Source organism: Hyposmocoma kahamanoa, unplaced genomic scaffold, assembly GCF_003589595.1.
Source record: "Hyposmocoma kahamanoa isolate Upper Pololo Valley unplaced genomic scaffold, ASM358959v1 270, whole genome shotgun sequence".
NCBI classification, from domain to species: Eukaryota; Metazoa; Arthropoda; class Insecta; order Lepidoptera; family Cosmopterigidae; genus Hyposmocoma; species Hyposmocoma kahamanoa.
Window position 1 is genome coordinate 1,677,942 of NW_020653770.1, and position 20,810 is coordinate 1,698,751.

The 20,810-nt window shown below is 36.5% G+C and overlaps 1 protein-coding gene across 1 annotated transcript; it reads right to left on the reverse strand.

Moving 5' to 3' along the window:
- Positions 1-1,463: 1,463 nt before the first annotated feature.
- LOC113229025 (facilitated trehalose transporter Tret1-like) lies at positions 1,464-17,950 on the reverse strand. The gene is made up of 9 exons (XM_026462496.1): positions 17,857-17,950; positions 7,997-8,193; positions 7,258-7,421; positions 6,671-6,821; positions 5,266-5,491; positions 3,858-4,029; positions 3,615-3,729; positions 2,331-2,756; positions 1,464-1,967 (listed from the first exon to the last, which is right to left on the reverse strand). Exons 1-9 carry the CDS (start codon positions 17,948-17,950, stop codon positions 1,710-1,712), a joined length of 1,803 nt encoding a protein of 600 aa, XP_026318281.1. The 3' UTR covers positions 1,464-1,709.
- Positions 17,951-20,810: the final 2,860 nt, after the last annotated feature.

Here is a 20,810-nt window from a genome sequence, read left to right on the forward strand (position 1 = left end):
TTTATTGGATATTGAATTGTACAGTGTCGATGAGCTTCTTTTGAAACAATTTTAATTTTATTTTTATTCGACAAGCAGTAGTTATACTACTTTATTTTATATTCATTATTATTATTATAATTTTATCACTGACGATCATAGTTATCCCTTGACATTGTATTTCCAATTGCAATATTGTGACATTGATAACATGAAATAAACGATTATATTCTATTCTATTCTATTCCTAATCATCGCTCCTATTAAATCTTTACATAAAGTATTTTTAGTGATGAAAGGTAAGTAAGAGAAAAATGCACATTTAAAGCTTTATTTTCCATAAAAAATCATAACACGACAATCTATTTACAATATGCGATAGTTTGGCTAAAATGTTTGTCTGCAGCTATATCTGTTTGTACATCAAAATGACTTAATTGTGCGGTTTAAATTTTATACACCCTATACATATTAGATTATATAATCTGAGTCTCACAAAAATACATTTATAACTTCATTCTAAAAATATATTGACAAATATTTATTATTTATAGTGAATTCGACTGCTGGAGATATTTTGAATTTGTAAAAAATAGAAATGTTTTAATTAATTTGGTTGAAATCATACGTAGAAACATGGGTACAAGCTTCTAGTATAAATTTATACATACATATTTTGTTGATAAGTGTAATTGAATTTAAAACAGCTTGATACTGACATTTGGAAAGAGGCGTATTTTAATATACATATATCTTTAATCATACATGCAAATGAAATGACGGTCTATAGATGTATGTGAATGAACGAATTTAGTATTCTTTATTACATCTACGTAATAATCCAGTAGTCTACTAGTTTTACATAGAACACATTCTTATTAAAACGTGATATTGGCAGCCACTAGCCTAAGATATAACTCTGATAATTTCAATCACCTACACGTGATTATTTTTCTTCAATTTGGCGTTTTTTATACATTTTCTTTGACACACTTCACACTTAGTTATTCTAATTTCCCATTTTTTCATTGGAATTATTGTACGTGGCCTTTATTTCAAAATTTTACTGTATGGAGTCGCTCGGACATGTCTTTTTTGCTCTCCAACCTACCACCAACAGTGTGTTCAAATAACTGTATCCAGAATATAATGAAAGTTTCACTATTGTAACTCTCACATTTTCAATGGAGCATTTTTTATTCAATAACTATCTAATTCAATACATTGGTGTCATATTTGGGGCTTTTTAAATATCTATTAAACATTTTATTTGGAACAACATTAAACAAATACGTCATTAAAATTGACATAAAACTAGTACATTTGTTTATTTTACTAAATCTATCTTTCTTTTACCTATACTAATTATGTCTTGAATTAAACGTTGTTCATCTGTTTAATTTGCCTTTATTCAATATCACCTTAAACCTTTCTTTACGTCATGGTCATAAACACATATATTTATGTTATTTTCATAAGATTTTACCTCAATAGCTGACAAGTTACCTTTGGACTTCAAAATCTAACGCTCGTATTGATTTTTGGCATAAACGTTTACACAAACAGTAGTAAAAGTTTTACTAAAGCTATGCAACAATTACAAAGTTCCAAATGTAAATGACCAGCCTTTGTAATCATTTCGAACTTATTTTTAGGAACCTATTGTTCCTTACCACCCTCCTCATTTGTAATTATAATATCCCCAAAAATGGGTGAACAATAAACTATCATCAAGGTTCCTCCGTTTTTCTTTTTCCCCGCCTCAACAAAGGCCTTTCCAAGGCTTCTTCTATTTGTTCATTGGACTTACCCTTGGTTTCTGGTATAATAAAACATGTGTATAATGAGCCTAGAAGAGTCACAAGGGCAGAGATATAATAAGTGCCATGTAGACCGAGAAAGACAGCGATAGTTCCGTAGTAGCGAAGGAGAAGGAAGTTACTGAGCCACATCCAGGATATGACGAGACTTGAGGCGAGACTGCGAACCTAGAAGCAAAAGAGATGTTTATTACAATTACGTAGTATTGTAAACATTTGCAGGTAATTTTTTTTTAAAGACATTAAAATGTTTTAACTTCTACTTTTGATTCTTTTTGTAAAACTCCATAATTTCTTTTACTAGAGAAATGTTCTCAAGCGCTTATACAGTGCTGAAAACACATGTTCTTCATCGCTAGTTTTTATCATCTTGAAGAGAAAAGCAAACGGCTTAGGGTATGGTTTCCTTTATTGGTAAAGTCCGTTAAAAAAGTTAAGAAAAATTCGAACGCACTGTCAATGTTAGTCTGTTGATTTGGCAGCCGGTCATACATATACAAGTTGATATTAAAAAGTTATAACAATACTTACATTAATAGAAAAAAATTCCGAAACAAGAACAAAGGGCACCGATCCTAGTCCAATGTTATAAAAAAATAGGGTCATTGAGAGCAGCACTATTGGCGCCCATATGGTTCCTTCTTCTTTTATCAGTCCATACTTTGACCAAACCACATCAGAATTGTTACCAGTATCAAATCTTCCAAAACTTGTCTCATTGAAACCTTCCGCTTTCATATCGGTTATACTTCTAAATCCCTCTGTGATATTCTTCAATGACACCTCAATTATGTTTTTGTTGGCCTGGTAAGTGATATTGGCTAAATCAGTCTTTTCTCTGAGCAATCGTTTGTATGGCCATATCCTTTGGGTGTACAAACGGAGACGGGGGTCACAGTAAACGCCTAAAATAGCTAAGCAGCAGGCGATGCCGGAGCAGGACCACAGAAGTAGCGTCTGAAAGGAAATGACAGAAAGAAGAATAGTGATCTTAAAACAGCACTAGAAGATGTATCTATTAATGTAAAATTATCGACAGCAAGTTTCCTACCCGCTCACGCGATGCGCTCCTCCTACCGCAAAATGGTGGCTATTTGGTTTCGCAAATTAGAAAAGCATTCAGTTTAAACACAAGTTTTTATAAATAAAAATTATTATTCTGCATTGCTAAATAAATACCCTCCGTACTACCAAGAAAAACATCTCAAATAAAATGCAGTAATACACCGCAAATCCTGCACTTAAAAAGCACTAATGAAATTTTTGGTGTACTTGGATAAATATGACAATATTCCGTTTGAGTGGTTCTAACGTTTACCATGAAATTACTCTTTAAAGTATAGTTTATAAACATTTATAGTCAGGGTAAACTTGAAAAACGCTACTTACGGTATGTTTTCAATAAATAAACACCGAAATCACCAGTCCAAACAATAACACACGATTGTCGTGACGTATTTTTGAAGTTGTTTATTTTTTTTAAATGACAGACTCAGGCATTAAAAACTTTATGGTTTGCTAGAGTAGTTACCGAAATAGCAATTAATATTAGTTCATTTACCTGTTATAACTTCAATATCCGATAAATCGGTATAAAATCATCACGGGCACCTCTAGGTGTGGTATGCGTCTACGGCTGCATGTATCGCGTGAGCGGTTATGAATCCACGATCGATACGTTATTTGTAGAAAGCGACAAAGCTTTAAGAAAACACGAGGCAACGTCTTTATGTGTTAGCTATCCATGAGTTGTAACCATTATGGGACATTCCTTTTTTTAAACGCTTATAAATTTTTATAATCGGGTGAAGTTACCTTTCTACCAACTTTATCTACGGTGACGGTAGCCATAGCAGCCCCCAGTACCAGCGCTGTTCCGCACAACATTGAACCTGCTTCTGACGTCTGGAATAGCGATCTCGGCATAGTACTGAAATGAAAATTATACAAAATGTCAATGATTATAGAAATTTATCAAAGCAAGCATATTATACGTACGTCGGAGACTATTCCGTCAGTATGATTGACTGGAGAATGTTACTGTACAGTTTTACATACCCATTGTACATAGAGAAATTGTAAGAAGTAACATTGAGTTGCGGTACAGCGTGCGTAGAATGCCTAAGTACGGCAGCAGCGAAACTGTTGACTGCGCCCACGCCGCTACCGGCTGCGACACAGATCAGCACGCAGCAGGAAAATAGCGCACGCCGACATCGCCGGTGGCGGACTGGAATTGCAATATACAGCAATCAATATACCAGAAGAAATCTTATAATCAAAATTAAATATATTTTGATGATTGATAGATTGATTGACAAATTCATATTCAAATCTTTTAGTGTATACCGTAACTTCTGTTTCTTAAATACAAATTAGAAGGTAAGTAACCTTGTCAAATTTAAAGATACCAAAACGCAGGCATGTCTATTCTCCACAAAACGGAGTCCCTTTCATCTGATTCCGACTTTTCGTGATATATCCACACCGATAGCCGACCGTTTTCACCTACTTGGTATAGACCTGTCGTCCAACATGAACTTCAGCAGATACATTTAATCCATGGCCAAAAATGCAGCCAGGAAGCTTGGCATCCTGTCCTAGGTGAGGCATTACTGCACACCGGGACAGTTGCTTCAGCTATACCAGGTACAAGTCCGGTCGTGTATGGAGTACTTCAAATGTCAATTATGGGATGGCTCTACTAAGTACCAACTGGACACTTTGGACTCAATCGACAACCGTGTCATGAGGCTTACAGGTAACTCGGAATTAGTAGAGGCGAAGCTGCAGAGACTTGAACACAGCCGTAAAGTTTGTCTTTTTTTTCACACTCAACATAGCCGCACTAGGGAAACCCTGTGTTACGGGTGCCATGGACATATACATGGGCAACCACAAATTATACCTAAACTCACGAGAGAAATAAATGTAGGCCATATAAATATTTATCCCGGCCCGGGAATCGGACCTCAGCGTGGCAATCCGGCATGGTAACCGTTCGGAAAAGGAGGCAGTTGCCTGCTTATCGGTATTCTACAGACATATCACGGAGAGTATGCGATGGAATTGCATATTTTGATTCCGCCTTCCCCTTTCCATCATCGGGGGAGGCGTAGGCTGGGGTTCCACCCCTGTGTTGTGGATATTCCAAGAATTCGAACGAAGCGTTTCATTCCACATTTATATGGCGAACGGCTATGGAGAGGAATTCTCTGTCTGCAGACTTGTTTCCTGAACGTTATAACTTGGCCCTTTTCAAGGCGAGAGTGAGTGGGCATTATTTAGATGTACATGGTACATCGTCGACCTCATCGCCACTTTCCACCAGATGAGATGGAGGCCAATTGCGCACTTATTTTGTATAATATATATATATTTTGGTTTTAGTTTTGTTTATTAAACTATTGTAGTTCTTGTCAATTTAGCTTTTAGGCCAAAGAATAATATCACACAGAGTACTTACAAAGCTCCCTACAAGCGGACGGTTCAGTCTTTCTATCAGAATTCGAATCTAGTCCACTGATCCTCTTCAGCATCGGCTGAAAGGTATCGGAGTCCTGTCGTCTTATCAAATCGCGTCTTCCGTGGCACTCTGATGTTCTTATACGAACTTCTTGTTGTTCAATTACGTCAGTTAGGTCCTCACGGAAATCGGAGCCATCGAACCAGCACATCACTTTCGCTGCGTCCTGGAAAATAAAGACAAACTTGGCTTGAAAACTATTACTTAAATATTGTGTTGAAAGACATAAGAAACATAAATTTAGTCAAAGAGGGATGTGGAATGGAATGGAATGAAAGCAATGTGGAATAGTCGAAACGAGTTGAAGAGTTTATCTCGATAAAATGGGTTGATAAAATTAATGATTGATTGATAAAAATGATTATTATAATTTAGCGACAGCAACTCATACTAAGAGACAATCCACATGATGCCTGTTGTTAAGTACATTTTCAAGATGATGGCACACCAAAATTACAAAATTGGCAAATTTTGTTGGCCGTAAAATGGTGGATACTGCATTAAACTGCCAACTTCCAAAGGCTATCTAATATATCACCATAGGCTATCTTATATATACACCATATCGAGATTTGATGACACGTAATCATAATATCAACGTGTCGTCATATGATTCATTGTTTACTCACGCCTTTGGATTCTCGTACCAATCGCCACTTCACACGAATCTTTTCATGCAAGCCATCTTGTTCTTCTCACTGAGCACTCCAGCTTTTTTAAGAACATCTTCGTGAAAACGTTTTTGTCGCGGTTTGTTTGTCAAATAATTTTTATTTCTTAGGTAAGCAAATTACACTTGAGATAGTGATGCCGATTTAACTCTACTGCTCATTCCTAAGGCATATTCCCCTGAGAATTATGGGCAAGAAACTCTAGAGGTTGCTCTTTGTAAATATATATTTGAATACATTTATCATTACAATTCTTATTTTAAACATCTTAGATCGCGACTACCTGCAAGAGCTAAATCGGTCTCTACCACGGATATTTATCATCTAAGTACGCAGAAGCTGTACAATAACCTTTGATATAAAGTTTTTGTTTCACTATAGTTTTACCTCGTAAATGGCAAATATTGAATATCAATCGGAATCATATCCAATTGAATATCGATCTTGTTATAGAAGCGTATACATTGCCCCTTAACTGAATTTGAAACTTTATGAAGACGACCGTCAAGAACAGCTAGTTTATTTTTATTCCTCTCTTCCGTCACTCTCTACGTTCATTCCATTCGCAAACCACCACTAAGTATCTACCTTTTTCTAATTTAGTCACTTTGTATTCGTCATTTCATCCATTGTTTAGATCTATAATAGGGAAGCAAAAGCAAATACTCAAATACCTGGATCCTCCCAATACTGATAAGAAAGGAAGGAGTCTCCGGTAACCAAAGCAGCGAGACCAGAAGCACTGCAGATGGTACAGCCATCGAGAGTGATAACGCATGCGGCGATAAAACACCCCCTGCTCCGTATGCGAAGAGGATGCCACAACTGAAATGGGTCAAATAGGAAAGATATAGGGATTCCCTGTACAATAAATATCAGATTAACAAAAATAGCTTTGGGGATACTACCCAGAAACACCAGACTAGATTAGTTTCACTTGAAATCACACGGGAATTGCCTCGTTAAGCGCCGAAAGTGCTTCTTGTGCCACTTATAATCGTAAATGTTAAGTTTTATTGAGACTTCTTAGCCGCGCAGACGTAATTATAACAAAGTACAGAATAGTTCACTATAATTACCACCAATAGGCAGGTTGTTAATATCTTAGACCTGAGGCAGGAATTCAATATTTAGGAAAATACTGCAGCTCATTTCCTACCTAGTTCCTGTCCATGATATCAAAGTAGGTTTAGTATTAGGTTTGTCTTCCAAAAGTGCAATAACATTATACTCAAGTCATACACAATTAAAGAAATGATACCTGCAAGCCAAAGCAGGCATAGCAGCCAGACCCCTTGCCTTGGGCGCTATCTCGGCGCAGTACAGCGGCGCGAGAGATAGCGCACCCGCGCCGCCCGCCCCAGCCGCCACGCGCGCCGCCCACACGCCGCGAGGGCCGCACCACGCTATCAGGGCCCAGTTGATCTGGTGTTGGAATATTTAAAGAAACATGAAAAATTTTAATTCGTAATAGGTGTACGGGTGACTTCTGACATAGGTTTCACCAACGAGTATTTTCCAATTATATACCAATTAGAAATATCGACTGTTATTTTATTTTACTGTGTAAATAAACATCTTATGAATTAGAGAAGTTTCATAAAACTCTTTGAAAACCTGTTAAGTTTGTAAGACGTCGATTGGAAAACCCCATCACCACTATGGCGAGTGTTGTGGTATATGCCATCGATACGATAAGGAGAAGAGAAAACTCCTAAACGGTCAGCGTTTTGACACGAAAGAGGCTTTTTACATTTTTTAATAATTGAGTGTAGAGTATACACGCGGAAAGATGATTAGACATTCGATACGACATTTTCTTTAAGACCATGTTGGAGAGAAAGAACGAGGGGAAGAGGTCGACCTAGGCGCAGTTACATGGACCAAATAAAGGAAAGGGCCGGTGTCGTGTCGTATAAGGAGCTCAAGATATAACTCTTAAGTATAATGATGATGACGTTTTCTACAATAATCATAACATAACAGCATTAGATACTTACAATAAAACTAATGCAGATACAAAACGCCCCAGCCTTCCGTCCTTTAGCATCAGCTAGAACAGCGAAGAATGGCGCCGCAGGCAGCGCCACTAGACACGGAAGCGCGGCTAACCATGCACCTCCTGTCAGCGCCTCATTTCCTAATACGCCTGATACCCATCCAGTACTGCAACCATGCGTGAAGCAAGAGAGGTTATCTGAAATCATGAGATAGTTATATTAGATAGATAATAAATTAAAAAAAAAAAAAAAAGTATGATTCAGTGATGTTGACGGAAGAAAACATTGGTTGTAAAAGGCGGACAAACAGAATTAACTGGTCTACCAAAAAAACTAATAGGTATGCAATAAAAGTATTTGTTTTAAATGATGGAATGTCCCGATGTTTGACCACCGCGATATTAATTTATTTTTATGAAATTACTCCACTTTGTTATAATAAATAATACAAAGATTGAACATTTAGAAAAAAAAATGGTTTCGAACCAACGTCTTCCAGCAAACCGAGCCAAAAGCGGTAAAAATGTCGTTAAAAACCAAAAACAAACATCAGAAAAATTTGTAAGGTCCGCTAGTTCGTTCGGTGGCTTATTTGGCACCTTTGTATTAATAATAATAGAGGTAATGTTATAAGTTTTAATACAAAGATGGATCGAACACTAACCGTGCCTGTATGCTGGTTCGAATCCAGACGGATCGAAGAATTTTCTTAATGTTCGGTCTTTGTGTCCATAACTATAACAAACTATTGCAGTAATTTTACAAAGATTTCGCTAGAGGGTGCTTTCATGTAAACATCGGCTCTGTATAGCTTCGAGTTTAAAAATTTCACAATAAAGTAATTAAAAATCATAGTAATAATACATTGTGATATTCATTGAAACTTATAAATAATATATCATATAATAGAAGCATTTTTTTTGGAGAAAACCGACAGTAATATACAAAAGTCTCATCACAGAGATTACTTTTAACAGGCATCATTTTTTTAGGTGGGAAAAAAAATCTTGATTTTACACATTTTTTGCAATCTAGACACGAATAAATCGCATTCGTCATGGTCCTTCTCAGCCTCTTATCTCAACTAAGCGATGTATTACACTGCTACAGCCAAAGGAAACTCACCATTGTTGTAGAAAACGACAATAAAACAAGATACCATTTGTATTTGAGTACCAGAGGCTCACAAAGCAAATGGATCTAGCTATAAACCGTAACGACGACTATTATTCATTGTGGGTGAATTGAAATCCGGGATTAAAATCGTTTTTCGCGACCACAGAACAACAAATACAGAAGAAATGCTTAGTGAGCGTGGCACGTGAGCCAACAGTACGAGGGATTCTACATACTAGAGCTCCGTCTACCATTTTCGCTTTGCAAGTTGTGGTCGTGTTAATTATCTCGCGCAAAACTGTATTATTTTGCTACTTTGGATTTCAAAAAATAGTTAGTCGCACCTGTAATATTATCCATGGTGGTGTTTCCATCATCGTTAAGTCTTATTTTTAATAAATTTTAATTTTTTTGTTGCAAGAAACGACAACAAATCTTATGCCACTGTAATGTGGTCGCTTCTTTTTTGGAGAACTAAGTAAACATCTCGAATACATCATCGTTCAACTATCGCTAGATGGCAGCATATTGGTTGAAATTGCAATGTAAAATCAAAACGTCGTAAGTTGCAATAATCCGATATGCCATCAAAGTTTAAATTCTAATAAAGTTTAAATTCAGTCAGAATTTGTTATTTCTTTTTAAATTAGGAACTATGACAAATCATTATCGAGATTTCATAGTGTTTAACATATCGCACTGCTATTACAATAGTGTCGTAACTCAAAATATGTGAAATTCTTTTAAAAAAAATTTTATTCTCTACAGGTGAATAAAATCATCGTTAGAATATTGTAAGAAACAATTAAAAAATATCTAGGTACTTAACTCAAAATGAGACAAAATTTTTGTGACTTACAGTCCATACTCAAGAATATGAAGTTATTGTTTCAATTTTATTTTTAAATATATTTGACAAGCAAGAAATTGTTTAGATGTCTGTAATAATCTGCAACATATACATCAATTTTAATAATTTTACGTCGGAAGTGAGTAATTCGTTTTACATCGATTCTGAAAAATACACTTTTTGAGTTAATGCACTATTGTATTGACAGTGCGATACGATTGTGTGAGTTTTGGCGACAGCGGTTCTGATAGTTATTGAGGCACTTCCTTTGTTTATTTTCTTCCGTGTTCGGGACTATAATGTAACCCACTTAATTTATTCAATGGATATTGTATTCTTTCTCAGAAAGAAGACAGTTAATATTGCAAAAGCAGAGTATTGTGTGTGAAGTTTTTTCAATTTAGCGTAAGGGTTTTCCTTCGACCCTTGCTAAGTCAATCATGTGGGTTCATTTTTATATATTTTTTTTCGCTTAACACAGCCTGAAGGGATTGTTGCTCTTTTCGGGTATGTTATACTAAGAATCCATACAATCAAATTTTTTAATTGTATTAACCCAGTAACGCCCAAATACAAATTAGTGTGAAAAAAAGTAAAATTTTTTTATAAACCTTTCGAAAATAGCCTGCTTATGAGAAAATTATGGAGAAAAAAAGATTTTATTTTATTTTATATAAAAAAATGTCGTCCTCAAGTGGTGACAATGGGCTCAAGTAGTGTCAAAAAATGTGTAACAATATTTGTCGGTACAGGGTGCTGTGGCAGTGGCCCTCAGGTCACCCTGAGACCCTGAGAACTCGGCAGCATGCATGTTGGTTGCTTCATTGATGATATATGCGTCAATAATATCAATTATGCTGACGACATGGTGCTGCTGGGGCCGTCTATTAATGCGCTCAGGAAATTACTCAAAGTGTGTGAGAGGTATGCAGCCAAGCATGGGCGGAAGTACAACTCAAAAAAGTGAACTGCTTGTTGTAAAGGCAGGTAAATGCTATCCAGATGTACCATCGTTAACGCTTGGTGGCACGCCTCTTAATAGAGTTGATAAGTTTAGATATCTTGGTCACGTTATTACTGACAGCATGAATGATGATCTAGATATTGAAAGGGAGCGCAGAGCGCTGGCTGTGAGAGGAAACATGCTGGCCCGTAGATTCACTCGTTGTACAAAAGAGGTGCAAGTTACGCTTTTTAAAGCTTTTTGTCAGTCAATGTATTCGAGTAGTCTATGGGTTAGATATACACAGCGTACATACAACTCAATACGAGTACAATACAATAACATCTTCAGGATGCTGTTGGGACTGCCACGGCACTGCAGTGCATCTTTGCTGAAGCGCGAACAGACGACTTATATGCCATTAGGCGTAAAAAAGTATCGTCTCTGCTAAAGCGAGTGCGTGACATTGGCAATGGCATCCTGAGGATGTTTGCCCAACGTTTTGACTGTACAATTTAAAAGTTTTTGGTAAACATTACTGTATGGTTTTCATAAACGTGTAAGTTCTTCGTTAAATATTCGCGCGGTTTGCAACATCAAATACGTCATTCACGAAGGCGATTGGCGGGCGTAAGCACTGCACGCCGTTACTTTCGAGCACTTTCACGAACAAGGCAAAAACGGCCGGTGTTCTCTAAAATACATAAATTACCTAAAATCTCATGAGACCGTGAAACCTGGTGCTAAACAGACATATCGTGAACTTGTCCATAACTCAAAGCCGTGCCCGGCGGATCAAATTATCCTCATCGCGGTGTTGCCCAAATCAGCACGCGGTGCCGGCTAGCTAGCCGCCGTGATCCAGCAGCTCCTGTATTTTCATCAACCAGATCAAGGTAAGTGGTGCTTTGTTCAGTGTTTGGCATTGACGGTGCAAACCTGTAGGTACGGTTCTCATCTTCCAATAGGAATCGCGAGACGGCTTATTGTGAAGCTACATCTATCCTGCAGATGTATGGATCCTTACCATTTTCTTACCTTAATTCCCATACAATTACAATTGGTCAAATTAAGTAATAATTGTGCATTTTCCAAATTTAAATATTTAAATTTTCTATCTCAAATTTCAATGTAATCATACTAACATAGTTCTAAGCTTAGAATAATAACGCATAGAATGACAGTTTCATATCAAACGAACTGTCACAAGTGAGGCAAAAACCAAATTCATGTAGGCATAAGCAACTTGTATTTACGCTCGTCGGCACGCACACAAATATACAAATAATGATGCCATGGAATAACATTTCCCTCAAAAATGGGAAAATTGTATCTTGCTTAACTCATCATTAAGTTAAAGGTGCCTACAGATTTGCCCGACATTGTCGATCAGGTGCCTACAGATGTGCTCGATTTTGTCGATCGACAATGTCGATCAGGTGCCTACAGATATGCTCGGTTTTGTCGATGAAAAACGAATATAGAAATTATTTGTAAATCAAAGATGGCGGACACGATTTTTCAAAATATGCTATATGGGTATCCTTTTCGAGGTATTTGGGGATGCTCATTACGAATATGGCACTCATTTCTAAATCCAAGATGGCGGACACGAGTTTTCAAATAAATGCAATATGGGTATCATTTTCGAGGTACTTGGGGGTGCTCATTACGAATATGGCACTCATTTCTAAATCCAGGATGGCGGGCACGAGTTTTCAAAAAAATGCTATATGGGTATCATTTTCGAGGTATTTGGGGATGCTCATTACGAATATGGCACTCATTTCTAAATCCAAGATGGCGGACACGAGTTTTAAAATAAATGCAATATGGGTATCATTTTCGAGGTACTTGGGGGTGCTCATTACGAATATGGCACTCATTTCTAAACCCAAGATGGCGGGCACTATTTTTAAAAATAAATGCTATGTGGGTATCATTTTCGAGGTATTTGGGGATGCTCAATGTGAATATGGCACTATTTGTGAATCCAAGATGGCGGACACGATTTTTCAAATAATGGCAAGTTGGGTATCGTTTTCGAGGTATTTGGGGGTGCTCATTACGAATATTGATTTTGTTTGAACTGTCGTGTTTGCCATCTTGGATTTAGAAATGAGTGCCATATTTGTATTGAACATTCCTAAAAATCTCGAAAACGATACCCAACTTGCCATTATTCGAAAAATGGCGCCCACCATCTTGAATTAAGAAATAAGTTCCATATTCGAAACCTAAAGCCGAAAATGCCATAAGCAAACATTAAAGAAAATAACTGTTAAAATAGATTAAAAAATCGCTTAAGAATGCTCCCCTTTTAAGAAAATAAAATATTTCAATACAAAATATTTCGCTTGAGTTACGGAAAGAAAGACATATAATAAGCTATCAAAGTTGTACTGGTGGTGCCAACACTATAGTAGAAACAAATATATACTGTAAATTTGTTGCAATATGTGCTCCTATTCAAATAAAATTAAAAGAAATAATTATTCAATAAAGCATGAACGCAGAGCCGTTAAAAGTATTATAAAATAATTACTTTCAATTTCATGTCCCAATCACTTTCATCACAAGTTAACGAAAACATTTAATGTTTATTCAAGTAAATATTATTGTTCAAGATGCGCAAATAAATCGAAATTACAGGCACCACTAAAATTTACGTAATATAATTATTTTGAAACAGAATAGCAAAATGTGGAAAAAAAAATTCGTTACTTTGCAACACTTTCGTATCTTGTTGCCGCGAAATTATTTTTCTGTTTTAGTGAATATTTACATAAAAATATGAGTTGAAACGCATTACTTACTTGTGGAATGCGATGTTAGTGTCTATTTTATGTTTGTCTGTTGTATTTTTACACCCATTTACAGCACATTTCGTCATTTTTAGCAAAAATTTTGGAGCTGTTCGCGGTGCAATATGACCTTGAGCACTAACAGCCCGCGCGCTCCTGGGAGCGCGTTTGGAACCCTCTAACTTGCCTCACTTAGCGTGTGCGGGCTAGGTTTCTATGCGTTATTATTCTAAGGTTCTAAGATTTTCTTTTGTAACTAACACCATTATCTTATGGACTATGGCCTGAAATAAATGGTTTATTATTATTATTAATTGACTACTTACAATTTAACTGTTTAACTGTTTTGTTACAAATTTTCATTGGTTATTCTACATGTCAACTAGTTAGGTATAATTTTGTTATTACAACTACAACTTACAACTTTTATCGTTTTAGGTTTAGTAGCGTGTCTTCAGTTGTTAGTCGGGTGCTAAATAAGAAACCACTAACGAGTCGTTATGAAGCTCGAAGCCGAAGGATTTTGATGACTCGAGGTTTGTAAGTTTTTACCGCCCGCGCTACATACAATGTTTTTCATCACATTTGCGAGGAAATAAACAATGATAATTTGATTCTCGTTTGAATAAAATATATCGCTTCACAACACAATAATAACGGATTTGCAAATGGCGGTTCTTTTTTCTAAACAGATTCTTCCATGGATAATACAACTCGAACTAAAAATCTTGTAAAAAAAACGCATACAGCCATGATGTATTAGATATAATACAAATAATTAGAAAATACTAAAAATACTGCAGATATTGAATTTATAAAATTAATTTAATATAATCTCAGTATAGAGTACTAAAAAAACCGACCTCAAAAGTACGTGGAATTACGTCCATTTGCTAAGTTTTATTGAAATATTCCCTAGTTCTCCACTATACAGGACTTGACACTGGAGATAATAAAAATCGGTTCTCACTACTCAAAGTATATTGAGAGAAAAACGCCCTGAATTGGAGAGATAGCAAAATCAACCATTAAAGTAATTGCTCCTAAATTAAAGTTAGGCGCTATTTATAAAAATGAATCTTCATGCGTGAGCAGCTACCCTTCGAGGTGAATGATTTTCTTCAAAATGAAATGGGACCACTATGGAAGTACCCCCTTTCCAACAAAAAAAGAATCATGAAAATCGGTTCACAAATACCGGAGTTATCGCGTAACATACATACAAAAAAAAGAACATACAGTCGAATTGAGAGCCTCCTCCTTTTTTGAAGTCGGTTAAAAATATAGTTAAATTGCACATGTTTTTATTATTTCTGTACTTCAAGCTTTTGCGAAATACATTCAGATTTTCCGAGCATAAAAACTTTTTGCTTAATTTTGACGTATAAGAGGAGTGCAAAGAAATTAAATGTAATAAAATGCATGTGATGAAAAAGCCCGTGGGCGCAGTTTCGAACATTACGACCGACTTTGCCTGCATGTTTACGAGGTATAAGTAACTACACTCAGTTTCTTCACGATTTTATTATATAATTCGGTGACAATAAGTGGAAAGAACGAAATAATTCTAATAAAAATTGCAATAAACACAATACGTTTTACAAGATCCATTCAGGCGAAAGCGTAATCTGCGCGGCTGAATAGGATCAATTTCATAGCCTGTCTGTTAGTTCATTGTCCTTTCAGTTTTAGGGTGCCTTTCCACAGAGATGTGCGAGGCTTTACGGATTCTTTTCAGCAATGTGCGGGCGGGGTGATGACGTGAGCAGTGGCGATGTGTCAATGTCAGTTAGTGTCATGCTTTCAGTAACTCTAGTTTCCTACACCGTTTTGCACACATTCCCCTCCCGCATCTCTCGCACACATTCCTCGTACACATCTCTCGCTATTTTGTATGTACAAATACTTAGCTCCGCTAACCCTTTTCAACTGGAGATGCGCTAAGCGAGGTTAGGAAAATGAAGTAATTCTATTGGTGGATTGTTTCTTCGCGCACCGCCTCGCTACGTCTCACGTCTCTGGTGGAAAGGCAGCCTAACTGTCTCAAATGTTATGAGCGCCTGGTAGAGTGACGATCTAGTTTTTATATTTCTTTCGTTTTTTGTGGATTTTTCTTGGCTGTGTAAATTGTAAACACAGCTGCGTAATAAGGTCTAAGTGTTTTTCCTCATTCTTTCCATTAATTTAATTGACTAAGCTAACCGTATTTATAACTCCATTATTTAAAACATTTTCTATGTTTTGTAGATTTCTTTTCATTCGTGCTTTAAGTGTTCTGTTATTTTTGAAATTACTACTTGATTATATTTTATTTATCGTTTTGTCTCACGAGTATGTTTGTCATGTTTCAATAATTTCTTAACCATTGCGGGCAATGGCGGAACACCAGCAAAGAGCATGTGGTCAATAGTGGAAACTTAGCCCTTTTTGACAAATAAAGTAATTTAGATCATAACTTTTGTAACTATATTTCAGAATGGGGTGATTTGTGTTAATATTAACAATACGCTCAGTAGCAGAAGAGCTCCTTCTCAAATAGTAAGTAGTCGTGTATACCTTACCGCCACAGTCATCAAGATGGGGTTGTGACTGGCCCGCAGCCTGCAGGATATCGAGGCAGTCTTTTTTGTAACAAAAAATCGTCAGTCCTAGGCTGCGAAATTGCGCCATCAGCATTCTGAATCCGTTATTGTATTAGACTCGAAGACTGATTCTTCGTGTAACGCTGGCCCAGAGACTACACTTAGGTACTTATCCGCTCACGCGATACATGCAGCCGTAGACGCATACCACACCTAGAGGTGCCGGTGATGATTTTATACCGATTTATCGGATATCGAAGTCATAACAGGTAAAAGAACTAATATTAATTGCTATTTCGGTAACTACTCTAGCAAACCATAAAGTTTTTAACGCCTGGGTCTGTCATTTAAAAAAAATAAACAACTTCAAAAATACGTCACGACAATCGTGTGTGTTATTGTTTGGCCTGGTGAATTCGGTGTTTATTTATTAAAAACATACTGTAAGTAGCGTTTTTTTAAGTTTACCCTGAATATAAATGTTTATAAACTATACTTCAAGGAGTAATTTCAGGGTAAACGTTAGAACCACTCAAACGGAATATTATCATATTTATCCAAGTACACCAAAAATTTCATTAGTGCTTTTTAAGTGCAGCATTTGCGGTGTATTACTGCACTTTATTTTTGCTGGTAGTATGGAGGGTATTTATTTAGCAATGCAGAATAATATTATTTATTTATAAAAACTTGTATTTAAACTGAATGCTTTTCTAATTTATTAACCAGATAGCCGCCATTTTGCGGTAGGAGGAGCGCATCGCGTGAGCGGATAATTCTGTCGTCAAGCAGTAATGTGAGCATTACTGCGTTCCACTTTTGGAGGCTGGTGAAATTACATGGGACTTGTCACTCCGGGTGACGGGCGCGGTGGCAGTGGCTTTGGATCTTCCCGATTTAAAGCTCTCAGTGCAACTGCTATGGACATGCATGCTGCTTACTACAAGGTGCACGACTTGTTCATCCTGTTGCTTAGTGCCATAAAAAATATTTCACGTATCTGTTTAAAGACTAATACCATGCCAGTCAACCAACAGTGACTATGGAACTTGTATAATATGCTCTTCGGTTTTTTAACCGACTTCAAAAAAGGAGGAGGTTCTCAATTCGTCTGTATGTTTTTTTTGTTTGTATGTTACGCGATAACTCTGGTATTTGTGAACCGATTTTCATGATTCTTTTTTTGTTGGAAAGGTGGTACTTCCATAGTGGTCCCATTTTGTGTTCACGCATGAAGATTCATTTTTATAAATAGCGCCTAACTTTAATTTAGGAGCAATTACTTTAATGGTTGATTTTCCTATTTCTCCAATTCAAGGCGTTTTTCTCTCAATATACTTTGAGTAGTGAGAACCGATTTTTATTATTTCCATTGTCAAGTCCTGTATAGTGGCGAACTAGAGGATATTTCAATAAAACTTAGCAAATAGACGTAATTCCACGTACTTTTGAGGTCAGTTTTTTTAGTACTCTGTACTGATCATTATTATTGATAGACAAATTGTTAGGATACATACTCAATACATCGAACCAGGCAACAATAAATGAACACAAGTTAAACTTACAAATAAGGGCAGATACTATCCGTCGTACTGAGCCCCGCCATCGCTTCGACGCCGTCCTCTCGATGCGGTTCCTGTAAAGATAAATTGCCGTCATTTGCATCGCTTATACCATCTTATACCTCCTTTGCGTTTATCTCTTCCTGCGCCTTGTTTATAGATTTATAAGTAATTCCTTACGTTTCAGACGAGAAATCATTTATTATTTCTTGACGTATTTTGTCGTTTATATCAAACACGCTTATATTGACGTTTGATATTAAATTTCCATGCGGAAAGCGGGCACGTGGAATCCACGTGATAATAAGCCGAAGTAAATTGAAGTAAGTATCCACCAAATCGTCACACAAATTAAATTCTACGACTCATTCGTAAGGCAGATGTCCCTGAATAATATAACTCCGTCATAGGAAATGAAACTATTTTTCCGGATTTAAATCGCGTATATTTGTTTTTTCAAACAAAACCGACGTTTCGGGCCCTTTACAGGTCCCATGGTCACGGTTGACTGAGGTGGTACAGTCTTCAACCAGTTATGTCTAATATTAATGCAAACCACCCTATTTTTTCACTATAGTTACAATAGTTATTAATTTAATACCTTATTTTGAATTTTACAAAGAAAACATTCCAATTTACGCTACATTAAGTTTTACAAATTATTTTATTGAATGAATTTTTATTAAGTTTAATTTATTATTAATTATTAATAGAAATTAGAATAAACTGAAACATATTAATTGTACTGCAGTCTTATGTCTGTTTGGGATTTTTCATTAGAGGAAATACTGGATCCCAAACTGGTAGTACGGAGAAACCATCTTCCCTGTTGAAATTAGGATTAGGAAGATGGTTTCTTTATTATTTAAATATTCAAGTATATTATCGAGTGATTATTAAATAATATTTCATGATACAATACTCGAATGCTGAATATTGCACGATAAAGAAATCGAATACTTAAATAATGAAATTTGCTACGGTATTGAACTAAGAAATTGCAGGGGTTGCTATTTGTAAATAAACATTTGTATACATTTATCATTAGCATATTTACAAGAGACAATCTGACGGAGCTAAACGGGTAGTTACCAATAATTTTTGTCATATAAGTGCGCAGACGTTTATAACAACTCAAACGGCTTTGGTTGATTCGGCGTAACAGCGACAGCGTTGAATCAATCGCTTTGGGAAAAAGATATAGTAAAATTGAGGATATGATTAGTATACGATGTGAATATACGGCTACTAAAAATTATCACGACAGAAAAAAAATACTTTACTTATTACCAATACACCAACATGTAGCAATGTATTTTTTTATATCTACTGAACTAAATAGAACGAAGGCGTATAGTATACGATATACATTTTTCAAATGACTTTAAGAGCTCTCATGCCAAAAAAGTTTTAACGTTGGCTCCGCCCAAATTTGTGAAACAAATATATGCCTGAAGTTCGCGCGACATGCGACAGGAGATGTTGAATTTTGCGCATTAAAAGTACCAAATTTGTTTTAGCGGAATAACTCTAAAAGTGACAGTTGTCGATCATGCATAAATATAATTAATTATCTAATTTTTGTCCTAATAACCTGTAGCATTTCGAGGATAAATCGAAAAAATGTGAAAATTAGAGGTCATTTCGTGATTTTTATCTATCGAGGAAACTTTATTGTTTTATGTTTCTGATTAACGTCTATGCTTGAATATATCGTGTAGTTACTCATACAATATTTTATTTTTAACTTTAAAGTGGATATACCCCTCTAAAATCAAATCGAAGATTAGGAATTTTTCCTCTGCTCCCTCTTAAATAAATACACGGAATTAGACCCGCCGTGGTTCCGACCCGACTCGCGCCAGACCCGCTCCCGCTCTCTATGTTTTTCACGCTTAAAGCTATAGGTCGAAATGCGAAATTTGAACTTCGTTACCATCTGTAGAAGTGGAATTTGATTTTAGTTCCTAATTTCACGCGATGCATTGCGTCGGCGTTGCATTATGACGCTGCGTCACAACATATTAGATTAGTAGGGTTAGCACGACAGGCCGCGACTTCATGAGAGCGATATAAAGCGCGAGATCTATAAGCGAGAATAGCAATATCTCGCGCTTCGTGTTGCTACCGCGCAAATCCTGTCGTGCTAGCCCTACAGAAAGACATGTCACACGGTGTGTTAAAACGGCACGCGGCAAAGAAACGCGTGTGCATCGGACAACTGACCAGCGTCCTGATTTTGATTCAAAACGGAATCTATCCGATCGGGTAGTCTCGAAATCAGATGGGTTTCCGAGCGAAAAGATGAACCTGATTCCTACTATATTTTTCTAATTTGAGAGTTAAATCATCTATTGTTCCGATTAGAAATGTCAAAGGTTTCCGATCGGCCAGTGGTGAATCGGAATTACGCGCCTCGACTCGGAAAAGACGCAGTTTTTCGATCGAAAGAGGCAATCAAAATCAAGCTGCAGGGGATTTATGACCAAAAGACGCATTCATGTGTACGGTACGTTCAAATTATTGTGTTTCAATGTCGCCACGTCGACGCAACGCCCTTGTGGCATCGCTCTATCGGTTGAGGAACGTTCTAGCTTCGTTTAGAAACTATAATTTGAGTCGATGCAAAAAAAGCTTCGCTTCGTCCTGCTAGCTGTGCTTCGGTGGTATCCAAAAAATGTATGGACCTATCGGAAGACTCAAGGACTGGCTTGTGTATAGCCTATTTCTAGAAGTTAAGCCTACAATGATGTTAGACTTTGTATGTTTATAAATAAAAGAATTGTAATAATAAAACTGCATTGTTTTTGTCATTTCTTTTTATTTTTTTAGTAGCCATAGAGGTCCTTGTTGTGAGCCAGGCGAACGACTTATTCACCTCATTATTTGGTATCACAGAAAAAATCAAGCTACATGTTGACATAACTTATGCCGTTGCATAAGCACTAGAGGCGATA